Source organism: Eptesicus fuscus, chromosome 24 (assembly GCF_027574615.1).
Source record: "Eptesicus fuscus isolate TK198812 chromosome 24, DD_ASM_mEF_20220401, whole genome shotgun sequence".
NCBI classification, from domain to species: Eukaryota; Metazoa; Chordata; class Mammalia; order Chiroptera; family Vespertilionidae; genus Eptesicus; species Eptesicus fuscus.
Window position 1 is genome coordinate 4,522,730 of NC_072496.1, and position 14,956 is coordinate 4,537,685.

Genomic DNA, 14,956 nt, shown 5'->3' on the forward strand with positions numbered 1-14,956 from the left:
CTAGCCTCGGACCAAACCCCGGCTCCTCCAGGAATGTCCTCCTCACGTCCCCAAGCCGAGAGGAGAAGAGAGTGGGTGTTTGTTTGTTTGTTTGTTTGTTTAGCATGCCGGGGTGAGAAGGAAATAAAATCCTGCTCCTCTGTCCGATGGAGTAGCTCGCAGCTCGGAGGTGGGGGGGGGGGGGGGGGCGGGGACCAGTGCTGGTCCCTCCGCAGCATCTTGAAAACGACTCCTTCCTTCACCCCGGTACCTTCTTGCGAGCGGGACTGTGCTTGCTTCTTGGCTCACCCCTGGATGCTCAGGACTGTCCTCTGATTGCCACGCCCGGCACTTGCTGGGTCTCCCCGTGGCCCCCGCGCCCTGGGGTTCTAGAAGGTCCGTCGGTTGGAATCAATTGTTCTCAGGCTGAGAAAGGTCCTTCTGGGAACAAGAGAATTGAATCACAGCCGGGCCTGAATCCCTGCCAACGGGGTGGCCTCCCTCTCCCCGCGGGTGCCCGGGCGATCTGTGAGCCCAGCAATGCCAGGGAGCGCGCCTACTCTTCTCCCCTCCTCCCTGCGGCGGGCGGCCTGGACGATTCCAGTAAAAAAAAAGAAAAAAGACGAAGATATAAGTTTGCTTCTTTCCAGACCATCTTCAGCTGTATCCATGCGGGATGGTCCCCTGTTCTGAGGATCTCGGGCCCCCAGAACTTCTCGGTACGAGCAGGCCCTCCTGCGGCCCAGCCTGTGTCCAGGGCACCCCCGAAGGAGGTGCGGGGAGAGGCGGTGTACCCTCAGGCGGCCTCGTTTCTCTCCCAGGACCTGTGAAAGCGCATCTCCCCGGATCTCCTGGACCCTCGAGTCCTGGTCCGGAATCCATCGACCCCCAAGCAGCCCCACAAACAGCAGGGACTCCCCCAGCGCCTTCACGCTCCTGTGATCGGTTCCATGTGTGACTTGCATTTCCCAGAGGCGAGCATCCCGCGCCTGCTCCGCAGTCAGAGGCGGGCGATGCCGGGGAGATGAGCAGCAGATGTCGGCTTCACGGCGTGCCTCGTTTTGACATCGCATGACATCGGATGGTCTTCGCCGCCTCCCCGCCAAACCCAACCCCGAGGAGGCGCCCTCCCAGAGCGTGGCTGTGTCCCGGTGGGATTTCGGGGCCACGTCGGTGCCCGCTGAGGAGGCACCAGCCTTCTGAAGCGGCCGCCCCGCCTCCGCCTGAACTTGACCATGATTTCCAGGAGAGTTGGAGGTTCACTGGATAGCACCACCGGTCATGGTCACAATAACTGCCTTGATAAGAGGCCTCTTTAAAAAAAGACAGAGAGCCCGGCCTGCGTGGCTCAGTGTTTGAGCGTCGACCTATGAACCAGGAGGTCACTGGTTCGATTCCCGGTCAGGGCACAGGCCCGGGTTGCAGGCTCCATCCCCAGTAGTGGGGCGTGCAGGAGGCAGCCGATCCATGATTCTCTCTCATCATGGATGTTTCTCTCTCTCTCCTTTCCTCTCAGAAATCCAATAAGAATGTATTTTTTTTTACAAAAATAAATAAAAACCAAAAAAATTTTAAAAGACAAAAGATTTGTTTGGTTCCTGGATACTCTCCGAAGACCTTACTAACCTCTGTCCCATCCTGGTCCTCCCTCCCTCCCTCCTCCAGTCTGCTCGACCTGCCCGATTAGGACCGATGCCTATGGGCTGGCGGAAGGATGACCCCATCCCGGGGAGGCCTGCTCAGAAGTCGAGAAGCTTCCTATGGGTGAGGGCGGCTCCCAAGTCCAGCTGCCTCCCCCACCCCACCCCACCCCGCCCCATAACTCCAGCCAGCCTTCCAGTGCCTCCTGCTCTGATCAGCACTGTGAGACGGGACCCCTGTGAGGTTTCTTGGTGCGTGTTTTTTTTTTTTTTCATCTTATAACTAACCATCTTTTTTTTTTTTTTAATATTTTTATTGAGGTATTATATGTGTACATATCTTACTATTACCCCCCCACCCCACACCCACACATGCCCTCCCCCCCCCAGAGTTTTGCGTCCATTGTTTATGCTTATATGCATGCATACAAGTCCTTCGTTTGATTTCATAACTCCCTTGGTGCGTGTTTTTTAAGGAAGGTGTGTGTTTGTTTTTTAAATCCTCACCCGGGGATATTTTTTCCATTGATTTTTTTAGGGAGAGTGGAAGAGAGAGGGAAAGACAGAGAGAGAGATATCGATGTGAGAGAGACTCGTCGATTGGTTGCCTAATGGAGCGCCCTGATCAAGGTCTGGGCCTGGGAGGAGCCTGCAACCAGGGTACATGCCCTTGACCGGAATCGAACCTGGGACCCTTCGGTCCACACACCCACGCTCTATCCTCTGAGCCAAACCGGCTAGGGCTAAAGTATGTTTTTATTGATTTTTCAAGAGAGAGAGAGAAACATGGATCAGTTGCCTCCCGCATGCACCTGAGCCAGCGTGGCCATCCTCGCCACACCGTGACTCCCCAGGGGCTGCGGATGATGCTGTGTCAATCCCTCTCCATTTGTCAGCCAGCCCTGCTGTCGGGAAAGACTGATGTCCATGAGCTGTACCATCGCCCGGCAGCAGAGGGGGGACAGGACAAATGGTCGCCTCTCGGCCAGTTTTTACAAGAGCGAGTTCGTTCCCCCAGCATCTGCCCGCGGCAGCCGATGGCCGTTTTCCTTTCCGGTCTTGGGGTGGATTCGTTTTTAAAACCAACCTGTCCCCTCCTGGGTGAGTGATGGCCTCTGCGGGCTGGATCCGAGCCCTCGGACCCGGGCTCGGCGCTCTGAGATGGATGTGCGCGCGGTCTGGTGTGAGATGTCCCCGGCTCACCGTGTCCATTTCCTGGACCAGCTCTGAAGCAGTGATTTCCCCAAAGAGCCGGGCAGCAGGAAATGAAACTCGGAGACGCCAATATGAGCAGAGGGATGCTCGCTCCTCCTGGCTGTCCTTTCTCTTCGGCTCTTTCAGTAGACAGAGCTGGAAAAGAGGCATTTTTAAAAAAATACTTTATTGATTTTTAGAGAGGAAGGGAGAGGGAGAGAGACAGAAAAACATCAATGATGAGAGAGAATCATGGATCGGCTGCCTCCTGCACGCCCCCTACTGGGGATCAAACCTGCAACCCAGGCATATGCCCTTGGCCGGAATGGAACCCGGGACTTTTCAGTCCAAAGGCCGATGCTCTATCCATTGAGCCAAACCAGCCACGGCGAAAAGAGGCATTTTAAAGAGAGAGAAAGAGCCCTCACTGGTTTGGCTCAGTGGATAGAGCGTCGGCCTGCGGACTGAAAGGTCCCAGGTTCGATTCCGGTCAAGGGCATGTACCTGGGTTGCGGGCACATCCCCAGCAGGGGGTGTGCAGGAGGCAGCTGATCAATGTTTCTCTCTCATCGATGTTTCTAACTCTCTCTCCCTCTCCCTTCCTCTCTGTAAAAAATCAACAAAATATATTAAAAAACTAAAAATAAAAAGAGAGAAAGAGCCCATGAAGATCATGCTATGAGCAACGGAACCAGAAGTGAAAGAGTCTTCTCTTCCTGGTTTTGTATTTGTAACGCCAGTCACTTCTGATGAAAGTCTTGATCCTAGAGACGTCAGCGTACTTACTCACGGATGTCAGCTCATGTGTGTTCGTTTCAGAGCCACGCTGGGTAGACGCCTCTCGCCTTTTCCCACTCACCTTGGCCTTCCTGGGTTTGCAACCGCATCGTTCCAGTCTGTCGCCACGTGGCCGCCTCTTCCCGCGCCTGGCCCGGTCCTCATCTCTTCTCCTGTCATATTGGACGGAGTAAGGGCTCCCCTGCTCCAGTAGCACCTCATCGGAACGGATGACACCTGCGTAACCCTGTTGGCAAACCAGGTCCCGTTCGGAAGTGCTGGGGGTCAGGACTCCAAGATATCTTTTTTTGGGGGGGGGATTGGGGGAGGAGACACAGTTGACTCCGTCACACCCTCCTTCCTCTGTGGTGGTGGCCAAGGATCCTGGCTGATTTCTGGGTTCTCACTGCCCCCTGTTGGCCATGTGGCTCTTCCAGCACCTTCCTACTTCCCTCCAGCTCCCTGGGGTGGGCATCGCTCTTCCTTCAAGGCACGACGGAGTCGGTCTCTCTGTGGGTTCACTCAAGTGACTGGAGTCCCCGCCGAGGTCCATTTGGTTCCCAAAACAATGCCCGCGTCACTGGGTTTTGAAGGACTGGACGCTTCAGATAGTACGTTAGTAACACGGATGTGGTTCTGGAAAACAGGACGGGTTAGAAGAGAGAGAAACGGGAAGCAGAAAACACCCTTCACTGGACCCTGGCTGGGTGTCACCTCCACCTGTCTGGCCACCCTGATTAAGGGTCTCTGAATGAAAGTAGATGGGACATATGCCAACTGTCGCAGTCATTAGAAATTATTCTTGTATGTATTCTGTTAACGGTAGTTGAGAGAGTATATGTGTGTGTGTGTGTGTGTGTGTTTATATATGTATTATATATCATATAATAAATGGCATGTTCTATAATATGATATGTAATAATTTTTATATATACATATACTACATACAGTGGTCAAACTTTTTAAAAAATATATTTTTATTGGCTTCAGAGAGGAAGGGAGAGGGAGGGAGAGAGAAAAACATCAGTGATGAGAGAGAATCATGGATCGGCTGCCTCCTGCACACCCCCCCACTGGGGATGGAGCCTGCAACCCGGGCATGTGCCCTGACCGGGAATCGAACCCTGACCTCCTGGTTCCTAGGTGGACGCTCAACCACCAAGGCACGCCGGCCGGGCTGCAGTGACCAAACGTTTTATTGACAAGGCCGTCTGAAAAGACTGTCCCTGTTAGTCAGGCAGACTCCTGGGAAACACTCCTACCGGGAGGAAAACCCCGAACCTCAGGAAGCAAAGGCTGGGATGGTTTATAGAAAGCCCTTCACCAACCACATTCCTTCTCCGTGGCCCTCGGTCTCCCTGCGGGGATCTACAGTGAGCATGTCTACAACACGCTTGGCCACGTGGTTTCCCACCCCCCAGGAGAGGACAAGTGGGAAGTTCCAAGGGAACAAAGGGCAGCCCTGGAAGGCGGAAGCTAAAAGCAGAAGAACCGCTTGCTGTGGCCAAAGAAACGCGGAAATAACGAAGCCAGGGCACCGGGTTACCACCCGAGAGGGGCACACACCGGGCGTGGCCCGGTGCACACGGGGCTCCTTAGGGGGCGTGTCCCCACGGAGAAACCAGAGAAGTGAGTCCACCTGTTCTAGCTTTTTATTTTTATTTATTATCATTATTTTAATCCTCACTTGAGGATATTTTCCCATTGATTTTTAAAGAGGGTGGAAGAGAGAGGGAGAGACAGAGAGAAACATTGATGTGAGAGAGATACATCGATGGGTTGCCTCCCCCATGCACCCCAACCAGGGCCAGGGAGGAGCCTGCAACCCAGGTACGTGCCCCCCTTGACCGGAATCAAACCCGGGACCCTTCAGTCCGCAGCTGACGCTCTATCCACGGAGCCAAACCAGCCAGAGCTCCAGCCTTTTATTTTTGAACTAAAGGCCCAGTGCACGAATTCGTGCACGGGTGGGGTCTGGTCGGCCTGCCCCGATGGGGGCTGATCGAGTGGGGCTGGTCCGGGGGGAGGGTTCGCAGGAGGCTGGTCAGCCGGCCCTGCCCCCTGGTCGAACTCCCGGCTGAACGCCCAGTCGAACTCCTGGTCTCCGGGGCAATTTGCATATTAGCCTTTTATTATATAGGATTATATAGGCTAGAGAAGGTTTAATTAGTCAAACAATTTGCTGGTGGCAAAGAACTTCTTGCCTAACTCTGTGATGGTGAGTGCAGGGCTTGAGGAGGGTAGACTGAGCACATGTGTCTCCCACCCTGCACCTCCCCTCACCCTGCCCCCACCCCCCCCAAATCCTTTTAAGTGACAAGAAAAAGAAATCTTTTCAAGACGAAATTCCTGATAGCACGGGGAGAACAGGGGTGGCACAGAGGGGTCCTGAACTTGTGAGGAATTCCTGGAAGACAGAAAGCAGATGGGATGAAATGGACACGAACGGAGGCGTCTCCCCACAGCCGAAGACACGCACAGAAAAAACCCTACGAGGGAGACAAGAGCAGATGCAGAGAAACCCCAAGCTCAGTGTCCACAATCAGAGAGCAGTCCTGGCCGGTGTGGCTCAGTGGATAGAGCGTCGGCCTGTGGATCAAAGGGTCCCGGGTTCGATTCCGGTCAAGGGCATGTACCTCGGTTACAGGCTCCTCCCTGGCCCGGGCTCTGGTCGGGGCGTGCGCAGGAGGCAACCCATCGATGTGTTTCTCTCACATCGATGTTTATCTCTTTGTCTTTCCCTCTTTCTCTCCCACTCGCCCTAAAAATCAACGGGAAAATATCCTCGGGGGAGGATTTGAAAAAAATAAACAAATAAAATAAAATTCATATGGAATCTCAAGGGACCCCGAATAACCAAAACAATAAATAATAATAATAAAATAATGAGAGAGCAGAAGGGCCCTTGAGGAAACCACACGTGGAAGTGGTTAGCAGCGGCTCCTCCTCAGGGAAGAATAGATCCTCACCGGCTCCTGCAGACACTGATCAGCCTCATGCTTCCCCTCCAGATGTATAGGGACAAGCAAGGACCCCAGACATGGTAAAAAGGAAGGTGGATCCCAGCCAGCATGGCTCAGTGGTTGAGTGTCGACCTATGAACCAGGAGGTCACAGTTTGATTCCCGGTCAAGGGCACATGCCCGAGTTGAGGGCTCCATCCCCAGTGTGGGGCGTGCAGGAGGCAGCCGATCCGTGATCCTCTCTCATCATGGATGTCTCTCTCTCTCTCTCTCTCTCTCTCTCTCTCCCCGCTCTCTGAAATCAATAAAAATACATAAAACAAAAAAGACACTTCCTGGTCTCCCATTGTGGTGACCATCCTGTCTTTAATCTCCCATCAGGGGCCAAGGTGGGACAAGCAATGTGCGTGCCATATCTGTACGTCAGAGGCGGCCCAGAGCACACAGCAGGCTAGCTGCTCTTGGACCTGAACGCCTCGGGCATCCTAAGCATTTGTGAGCCGGCGCGGTTTCCAAGACGCTCACTGGAAATAAGGCTGGGAATCCTGCGAGAGCCGCGTCTCCGGCGGTGTTCCCGGATCGCACTGCTACGTTCCCTTTCGGTCTGGCTTCCTTCTGAATCTTGGCTTCCTAGACAGAAGGAGGATTTTCTTCCATGGACGGCTAAGGAGGACCTTCCGAAACCATCCTGCCAGTGTTCCATCCAGAGCAAAACGAATTTCCTACGGAGATGCCATTCCACTGCAGTCTCTCCTGAGCGGATGAAAATAGTCTGGAGATGTAGGAATCCAGTTACGCAGCCTAGCCTGGGATTTGCTGAGCCTGAACCCCCCGCCACACACACACACAGGAGCTATAACGGGAGGCGGGGAGGGGGGGGTCCCCAGTCTCCGCCTCTGTGTTATCAATTGGCAAACAGCCCTCTCCCGGTGACAGGCCCAACTACCTGCTGTTTTCAATTACTTCTGGCTTGATAAATGCAGAGGAAGCCGCTGGTGTAGTTTCTGCAAACTCCGTGCAGGGGAGGGGGGGGGGGGGGGACCTCCAGGCGTCTCCCCGCTGTGGGGGGACTTTCAAAGGCATCTGCCCTGACCGTGGGGGAGGGGCCTGGGAGGGATTTCGTGTTAATAAAGTTGTCTTACAAGAGGATTTGCTCCTGGGGGGGAGCCCCGTGAGTTGCTTCAAAGTGGTTTCTATTTTGGGGGTATTCACTCTGTGTCGACCAAGGAGAGCTACATCGGGGAAGCTAATCTAGACCCTCCCAGGAAGGGGGTTCGATGGCTCCTGAGAAGTGTTTGTGCTGTGAGAGGGCGTCGGCTGCTGTTAGTTTTAACTCCTTGAGTCTTAAAAGACATGATAAAACATGTGTGTCTCCCCTGCGGAGAAGGGACTGCCAAGCGGATAAAGGGAAGACCGGCTCGGCTGGTGTGGCTCAGTGGTTGAGCTTCGACCTAGGAACCAGGAGGTCACGGTTCCATTCCCGGTCAGAGCTCATGCCCGGGTTGTGGATTGGATCCCCAGGAGGGGGCGTGCAGAAGGCAGCCGATCAGTGATTCTCATCATTGATCTTTCTATCTCTCTCTCCCTCTCCCTTCCTCTCTGAAATCAATAAAAACATACACACACACACACACACACACACACACACTGAGTGGCCAGATTATTATGATCTCTGAATGCATAATAATCTGGCCACTCAGTATATGTATATATATATATATATATATATATATATATATATATATATATATATATATATAGAGGCCCGGTGCATGAATTCATGCATGGATGGGTTCTGGCCAGCCTAGCCAGGGGGAGGGGACATGGGTGGTTGGCTGGCCTGCCTGCTGGTCGAACTCCTGGTCGAGGGGACAATTTGCATATTAGCCTTTTATTATATCGGATATACACTGAGTGGCCAGATTATTATGCATTCAGAGGTCATCATAATCTGGCCACTCAGTATATATATATATTTATATATTTATATAATATTTTTTTTTTTTTTTAAATGGTCATCTACATCCTGAATCATTTTAATGTACTATGCAGTCAAGTTTAATGTACTTTGTAATACACAACACACATACTACAATTTTAAATGATCCCATGAACACAGGTATCACGGGATATTCTGATATCGCCCTTCCTCACCCCAGTGGGTCACCCCAAGGACACGCCCACTCTGGCATGAGCAGCCTCAAGTGTCTGACTGGCTTGCCCATGGTCACGAGAGGCGGAACAGAGCTGGCACTGCCGTCTTCTCGCTCCAGCTGGCATTGTTTGCTGCTATGGTGACCTGCTTCCTTCCACATATCTGCTTGTGAGAACTGGGCCACGATCGACTGGGTTAATCCTTTCCACTCCTGTAAACTCGACCCTTTGAAATATCTTGTTACCACAAATAGCTGAACTTTAGATTCCAGGCTGACATGAAAGGCACACTTCGGCTAAACTTAGAATCCCTGAAAATGGCTTTGCGGTTATTTCAGAGGCAAAGCTTTCCCTTACTAATTTGCTGCCAGGCTAGTGTATAACCCCGGCTGAAACCCCTGGTGTATTCTTAGAAAGGTCCCCTACCCCACACGGTACTGAACCAACGTGAAAAAGCCTAGAATCAGCCCGGCCGGTGTGGCTCAGTGGTTGACCTGGTCAATCTAGGAACCAGGAGGTCACGGTTCGATTCCCTGGTCAGGGCACATGCCCGGGTTGTGGGCTCGATCCCCAGTGTGGGGCGTGCAGGAGGCAGCCGATCCATGATTCTCTCTCATCACTGATGTTTGTCTCGCTCTCTCCCTCTCCCTTCCTCTCTGAAATCAATAAAAATATTTTTTTAAAAGCCTAGAATCATAGCACAAAAACACTTCTTTAGAAACATAACTTCGTCTTCTTGTTTTGGGGGGAAGAAAAGCAGATGTGTTTTCCTAACCCACCTCCCCCCAGTTGCAAATAACCTTACAATCCCATCAACTGAACCTCTGAAAGAGATCTAACCGGATCCGACCAGAATTCTAAATGAGCTGTTCTAAGCCCGGAGCGTTTGTACTTGAGAACGTGCTAAGAGGGTTCCTGGACAATTATCCCCTTGACATTTGGGTCGGTCTGGCTCAGTGTCCTCCTAAAGCCCCGGGCGCAGCACATTTTCTGTTTCAATGGCTCTGGGTTTCTCTTTATTTTCAAAATATATTTTATTGATTTCAAAGAGGGAGGGAGAGGGAGAGATAGAAACATCAGCGATGAGAGAGAATCATTGATCGGCTGCCTCCTGCACGCCCCCTACTGGGAATCGAGCCCACAACCCGGGCACGTGCCCTGACCAGGAATCCAACCGTGACCTCCTGGTTCACAGGTCGATGCTCAACCCCTGAGCCACGCCAGCCGGGCGTGATGGCACCATTTTTATCATCCCACCCACAGTGCGCAGGGTTCCAATTTCTACACAACCTGGCCAACGCGTCATTTCATTTTCTGTGACAGCAGCAGCAGCCATCCTAATGGGCGGGAGGTGTGACCCTGCCCCTTGATGAGGGGCCTGGGGAATGAGCTGAGTGGCCAGCCATATATATATATATATATCTACATATCTATATCTATATCTATATCCAGTCTCTGTATTTGTGGCAAGGAGTGCTGTCCGATCACTGGTCAGGCTTTGCAGGGGGGAAGCAGAGAAACAAAAGAGAAGGCTGAGGCTGAGGTGGCAAAGAGAGGGAGGGCTGATTCCAGGAGGTCTAGGCTACCCGAACACGGAGTCTATTTTTAGCGGGACCGGACCCCTGCTTCCTGCCGGGGGTGCCTGCATTTCCAATAACCGTTGGAGAGAAGCAGAGCTCGCACTCGCAGGGTATCGTGGGCAAGCCCAGCTGTGGCTGCAGCAGGGCCCGCCCCCTGCCGTCGGGTGGCCCGCCCCGAGCCGCCCTCAGTGAATGTTACGCCGGCTGCCCGAACTAAAGAAAACCCGCAGAGACCCCGAATCACAGATTGATCCTGGAGAGAACAGCACATAATCCTGTTCCCTTTAACCTGACAACCGAAGGCCACGGATTAGTCAACCGTCGAGGCACAATCGAAGGCCCATGGAACTCAGTGGGGTCTCTTTGAAAAGGCCCACGACTTTTTTATTTATTTTTATATCTTATTGATTTTTTACAGAGAGGAAGGGAGAGGGATAGAGAGTTAGAAACATTGATGAGAGAGAAACATCGATCAGCTGCCTCCTGCGCACCCCCTACTGGGGATGTGCCCACAACCAAGGTACATGCCCTTGACCGGAATCAAACCTGGGACCCTTCAGTCTGCAGGCCAACGCTCTAACCACTGAGCCAAACCGGTCAGGGCATAAAATAAGGCTTTTCCATGTATAAGAACTGCATTGTGGGTAGTTAGAAAGAAGCAGAAGACTTACTAGCCAGAGGCTGGGGGGCCACTATCTCCTGGTCCCTTGACATATCAAGATTTGCAAGCTTTCCCTTATACATAAGTGCACTGAGTGGCCAGATTATGATGCGTTCAGAGATTATAATAATCTGGCCACTACATATATATATATGTGTGTGTGTGTGTGTGTGTGTGTGTGTGTATGTATGTGTGTGTGTGTATGTGTATGTGTATATATATATATTCGATTCCAGAGAGGAAGGGAGAGGGAGAGATAGAAAAATCAATGATGAGAGAGAATCATGATTATCTACCTCATTGCTACCTTCATTCCCCGGACAGAGGCGACTGCAGACAGGTCACTGACCCTCTGTAGCCTGGGGTGTGGAAAAGGGAGCCCTGGTTTCCCTTTTAATATTTTTTCAGATAGGTTTGACCTGACACCTAAACTGCATGGGAGCTGCAGGGCTAAGAACACGACCAAAGCAAAAAAATAAAATACGCTTTTTTTGTGTGTGTGTGTGTTGTGTGTGTGTGTGTGGTTGCCACTCAGAGCCTCGGTATTCACATAAGCAACTGCACGAGGAGGACAAGGCTGGACGGCAAAATACCTTGAGCGGCGACCATCCCGGCGACAGCCACAGCGCAGAGCCTCCGGGGCGGCCCCTCCCGCCTCGGGAGCCAGCACGCGCAGGCGCAGGCGCCGCTTCTCCCCGCTCTCTCGCGAGACCCAAGGTTTTGCCGAGAAGCGCGTCGGCGTCTCCCCGGGCAACAGCAATGGCGGCCCCCATGTCCGAGCGGCTCTTCTCGCTGGAGCTGCTCGTAGACTGGGTGCGTCTGGAAGCCGGGCCGCCGCCGCAGCCCGTAGTCGAGGAGGAGAACGAAGAGGAAAAAGAGGAGGAGGAGGCACCCTCGCGCTCCCTGTGCCCCGCGGTGGCCTTCCGCCTGCTGGACTTCCCCACGCTGCTGGTTTACCCTCCCGGGGGCCCCGCCGCCGCCGCCGCCCCGGAACCCAGGCCTGGCCTGCTCAGCTTCGGTCGCGGCAAGTCCTGCCTCTTCCGCCTGCACCCCGCCACCCTGCGCTGCCGGCTCCTCGCCACCCCGCTGTACGCCCTGCTGCTGCGGCTGCCCCCCGGACGCCCGACTCCCGCCCCGCGGCTCCTGGGCACCTGCAGCATCTCGCTGGCCGCCGCCGCCCTCAAGGTCCTGGGGCCGGCTGCCTCCTGCTGCTCCCACGGGCATCGGGGAAGCTTTCCTCTGCACAACCACGTCGGGGAGCGGGTGGGAGACATTTCGCTGACCTACCGCCTGACCGACCTGGGAAGCAGCTTGCTGGGCCATCTGGAGCGGCCAGTCACTGCCCAAGGGGTTGGGGTGCAAGACGGGGAGGTACGGAGGGCCGTGAAGGGCAGTGGCCAAGCCCAGCAGGAGAAACAGCTACCGCAGCCGAACTCGGACCCAAGTCCGAGAGACCCTGATGGGCCTCCGAAGAGTTTTAACAGCCGGGAGGCACAGAGGGATTTGAAGGAGGTCGTTTTCCCCAGTAAGGCCAACCCAGGTAACACGGGCTCTGTGGAGAAGGGCACAACCAAGTCTGTCGGTTCAAATGCTAGCGGTGTGGGCAGGACTGGCCCCCGAGACCAGGAAGTCACAGACTTGGACATGGAGACGAACACATTTTGTCCTCCCCCTCTGTATTACACTCACGTGACCCCAGAGAAAAGGCCTCCCCCACGGGGTCAAGTCACCATTAAGCCTCAAGAGAATGTATCTGAGGAACTGGATGGTACTTTTCCAGAAGAAAAACTTGTAAATCCCCCAACACATACTCATCTTCTAAAACATACAAATTCTGGGGCCCGTGAAACTCCTGTGGTGCTTAATCCTCCGGCGCGTGCTCAGGGCATCGAAGCAAGCCATCGAAGTGCAGGTCACCCTCAAACCGAGCAAAATAGAATGGACACGATAAGGCAGTTGCCATTGTTAAATGCTTTGTTGGTGGAGTTGTCCTTGTTATACAACCAACCCATCGCAAGCCCGACGCATATCCACCCTCACTTAGCCTGGTTATATAGGACGGAGGATAAGAAATCGCCAGAATCTTCTGCCAAAGCCACAGCTAAGGCTGAATCAAGGGAAGAGAAGCTTTCTGTGGGGGGCCATGAAAAGCCAGTGAGTCTTCAGGATAAAAAGAACCAAGATGAAAAGCTTAAGAAAGGTCAGTATGTTGAAAAGAACCACGGTGCTCCCTCCAAAAAGGCTCCGCGGGGTAAGCTGCTCTATGGTTTAACAAATACACTTAAGCTACGTTTAAAGCAAACGAATCCCGGTATGTTGGTCGTACATGAAAGGCGAGAACAGTATAGAAAGATGCAAGTGCAAATGTTCGGTGCAAAGCCCCGAATTCCATCATCCAAAGTGAAAGTACTGAGCTTTGCAGAACAGCATCAGAAGCCACACCAGTTGCCTAAAGATAAGGATGTAGAATCAGATACGTCTTTCGCTGAAAATTTTGATTCTTCAAAGCTGACGAGTGGAGTTTTTGATGACCCCAGCACAGCCAAAGAAACGCAGCTGAAATGTGCAACCGAAAAGACTGTTGACTGTGGTGAGAATCGAACCAGTAACGGTTCATTGGAAGAAATTGTGAGCCCTGCAAATCCCATCGTTCCAGAAAGGTTGGCTCATACAAACATTTTGGAAGGAAACGTGGAAATGGAAGTCCAGAGTCCATTTGTTTTCCAACAGGTTGCAATTGTTGACGAGATTCTAAGAGAGAATGATATAGAAGACAAAACCACCAAGAATGACATTCTTACTGCTAACTCGAATGAAAGTCAGCCAAGTAAATATAGTTGCTCTGAAAGCATCTCAGAACGGAAATATTCAGATGACTTCACCAGCCCTTGCTACTCTGAAGATTTCTGTACTGATGATACCAGTAGAATTTTACAGGCTCAGGATAGGAGCCCATCGGCAGGAAATCCAAAACATAGTCAATGTAACAGTAAGTCTAGTGGAACAAGATTGTCCATAAGGAAAGACAGCCGTGAACAGAGTTTTATTCCTACCCCACCCTTTTCAGCCGGATCGCCAGTGCACTCATCTAAAAGATTTCATATTTCAAAGACTCGAGATGAAAGTTTGGAGGAAGCATCTACTCTCTCTACCAGTGACTTATCTTTGTGTTGGACTGAGGAAAAAGAAAACCAGTTAGACCAAAGTAGCGTGCATCCTTCTAAAGTTACAAAGACGGGTCAAGACATCGCTATGAAAACGAGAACTGATTGCAGGTCTTTAGAAAAAAGCCAGTCAATTCGGACATCCCAAGTGAGTTCTTATCTGCCATCGAATTTGTCAGAATGCAGTAAATCCGATCACTTTGAAGAAGACAGCGATGAAATTGCTTCACTAAATATTTCCGAGCAATGCAAAGATATTTGCGAATTACTAGTAAATAAACTTCCAGGATATACAGTGTAAAATGTGTGTTTTTTTAAAAAGCATTTAATTTTTTATAACCTATGTGTATGGTTAGTGAAACAATTTTAATAACTTTATTTTTAGTCCATAAATAATGTGAGTAATTTTTAAGAGATATAAATGTTTGTCATTTCTTTGATTTTTAGTGTTCTGCATTAAATCTGACAGTGTTGATCATGATATCACCCTATAATCTGGTAAGACTTGTTTATCTTGTAAAAATAAAAGTATTTTTCTAAACTAGATCTTTTTTTTTTTTTAATATGTTTTTATTGATTTCAGAGAGGAAAGGAGAAATAAAAACATCAGTGATGAGAGAGAATCATTGATTGGCTGCCTCCTGCACACCCCCTACTGGGGATCAAGCCCGCAACCCGGGCATGTGCCCTTGGCCAGAATCGAACCTGGGACCCTTCATTCCACAGGCTGATGCTCTATTCACTGAACCAAACTGGCTACAAGGCTGTAACCTTTTGATGACAGAGACTTACAAGTGTCTCGTTCTCCATCATGTACTCAACTTTTCACACAGCTCGGTCTATTC

At 51.7% G+C, this 14,956-nt stretch overlaps 1 protein-coding gene across 1 annotated transcript; it reads left to right on the forward strand.

Annotated features, from left to right (window-relative positions):
- Positions 1 to 11,706: 11,706 nt before the first annotated feature.
- MAP10 (microtubule associated protein 10) lies at positions 11,707 to 14,412 on the forward strand. The gene has a single exon (XM_008149776.3). It carries the CDS (start codon positions 11,707 to 11,709, stop codon positions 14,410 to 14,412), a length of 2,706 nt encoding a protein of 901 aa, XP_008147998.2.
- Positions 14,413 to 14,956: the final 544 nt, after the last annotated feature.

Bases quoted from the DNA above. Each gene is read 5' to 3' on its own strand.
- MAP10 (XM_008149776.3), top strand. From the start codon at position 11,707: ATGGCGGCCCCCATGTCCGAGCGGCTCTTCTCGCTGGAGCTGCTCGTA.